This window comes from Rhinolophus sinicus, chromosome 15, assembly GCF_057876585.1.
Source record: "Rhinolophus sinicus isolate RSI-liver-muscle chromosome 15, RSI-T2T, whole genome shotgun sequence".
Lineage (NCBI taxonomy): Eukaryota > Metazoa > Chordata > Mammalia > Chiroptera > Rhinolophidae > Rhinolophus > Rhinolophus sinicus.
Window position 1 is genome coordinate 85,779,414 of NC_142515.1, and position 2,423 is coordinate 85,781,836.

Genomic DNA, 2,423 nt, shown 5'->3' on the forward strand with positions numbered 1-2,423 from the left:
GTATTATAGAAATGTACACTTAAAACCAATATAGTTTTACTAACCAATAACACCCCAATAAATTTAACAAAAGATGTTTCAAAAAATAAAATAAAACTGACAACCATTCTACATTAAATCTTTGTGTCTAAGTTTCTATATTTTTGAAATTTTATGTTAATTCAGCCTATCATTATTTTCATTTTTATTCTCTCCAACTTTCCTGTAAACTTCTGTTTAACATAAAAGGTGGAATTATTGAGTAGGTGTGTGTACATATATGACAGTGAGTGTGTTTACTTATTAAAAAATAATATATAAATACACATATACACAAACACACTACTAACTCATGAAAGAGTTCTTGGATCCAACAAAGTATTTCCACAGATTCCATTCACCTGGGCCACATTCATAAGAATTATTATAATCCCACGTTACCATCAGTAAAAAGGAAACTAGGCTCAAGGAGATTCAATTTTTCACAATTATGTAACAATGCGATTAACCTTTTTGTACACTTGCTTGAATTATGTATACATGGACCCATTCAATATGTATTCTTAATTTTGTAGAGTCCCTTTAATTCAGCAAATTGTACACTTTAACTATGTGCAGGAAAAGTGAAATGATGCAATAGCTCAAGGTAGAGCGCAGGTAGCTGAGTCACATTTTAACATTGGGAGGGAGAAATGTCACTGGGTAGAAAACAAAGTGGATATATGGATATAAAAATAGTGATGTAAATATACGGCAAATCACATTTGGTAAACTCATCTCTTTTGTAAACTAAAAGATTAAACTGTCAAAAATAGGTTCAAGACGGGCGCACTACAGCCTAACACCTCATCCTCGATGAGCTATAGAAACGTAAAATAGAGACTCCCAGCTGATGCAGACTTATGAGTATGTGAGCAGAGAGTAGTCAATTACTATCATATAATCCCATTTACAAATGCATTAAAGAAAACATAGCATTTAGGACAGTTTATTATGCAGCATCAGCTAAATCATACAACAATCAGGCAAACAAAACTGAGGACAATTACAATTACAATAATCTCTTTTTAAACATTTTCATATGTTTTGATGTTCAAAGACAGCATTCATGATCACTCTGTTATTTTTCTTCCTGTCATCCCAAGGAATCTTTTCAGAGCCCCGTTTATGTCTTTATTCCTAAGACTGTAGATGAAGGGGTTCAGCATGGGTGTGACCACTGTGTACATCACCGAGGCTGTTGCACTTGAGTGTGAGCTGTGGGTGGCAGCAGAGCTGAGGTACACTCCTAGGCTTGTTAAATAAAATAAGGAGACAACCGAGAGGTGAGATACACAGGTAGAAAATGCTTTATACTTCCCCTGAGCAGAGGACATTCCACGTATGGAGGAAACAATCTTGGAGTAAGAGTAAAGGATCCCAGCCAGGGAACCACCACCCACCAGCACAGCTGCAAAATACAACACCAGGTTGTTAAGAAAGGTGTCTGAACAGGCAAGTTGGATCATCTGGTTGAGTTCACAGAAAAAGTGGGGGATTTGCAAGTCTGCACAGAAGGACAGCCTCAGCACCATTAAGCTTTGTAACAAAGAATGCAGGACACTCATGATCCAGGACAACAGAACCAACAGTCCACAGAGCTGGGGATGCATGATGACCGTGTAGTGCAGGGGGTGACAGATGGCCACGAAGCGGTCATAGGCCATCACGGTCAGGAGGAAGTTATCCAATGTGCCAAAGAGTAGGAAAAAGTACATCTGTGTGATGCAGCCTACATAGGTTATGACTTTGCTCTGCGTCTGGATGCTCACCAGCATCTTGGGGACGGTGGTGGAGGTGAAACAGATGTCCACAAAGGACAGGTTGGTGAGGAAGAAGTACATGGGCGTGTGCAGGTGGGAGTCTGAGCTGACGGCCAGGACGATCAGCAGGTTTCCTAACACAGTGACCAGGTACATGGAGAGGAAAAGCCCAAAGAGGAGGGGCTGCAGGTGTGGCTCCCCTGAAAGTCCCAGGAGAACAAATTCTGAAATTCGTGTACCATTGTCTGGTTCCATGGAGGTGATGACTAGGAATGAAAATATAACAAGATTAATCTTCACACATGGACACTAGTGACATGTTGAAATGATACAATTTGTATTTTGCAGTCAAATACATATATAATACATATATGTTTTGTAGAAAACTGATCCCCTTTAAAGACTCTTCCATTACATCTCTGATTAGGAATTCCTGTCCCACTCTCAGCTTTCTGCACAGTAAATCACGTATTTTATAGGATTGATGAGAAATTCTTTCTTGCTTTTGAGGAATACCGTGTTTCCCCAAAAATAAGACCTAGCCAGACCGTCATCTCTAATGTGTCTTTTGGAACAAAAATTAATATCCGACCCAGCATTCTATTCTATTCTATTCTATTCTATTCTATTCTATTCTATTCT

At 38.8% G+C, this 2,423-nt stretch overlaps 1 protein-coding gene across 1 annotated transcript; it reads right to left on the reverse strand.

Annotated features, from left to right (window-relative positions):
• Window positions 1–1,091: 1,091 nt before the first annotated feature.
• On the reverse strand, window positions 1,092–2,042 carry LOC109437081 (olfactory receptor-like protein OLF4). The gene has a single exon (XM_074338682.2). It carries the CDS (start codon window positions 2,034–2,036, stop codon window positions 1,092–1,094), a length of 945 nt encoding a protein of 314 aa, XP_074194783.2. The 5' UTR covers window positions 2,037–2,042.
• Window positions 2,043–2,423: the final 381 nt, after the last annotated feature.

Excerpts from the sequence above, each read along its gene's own strand:
- LOC109437081 (XM_074338682.2), bottom strand. The coding sequence starts at position 2,036 with ATGGAACCAGACAATGGTACACGAATTTCAGAATTTGTTCTCCTGGGA.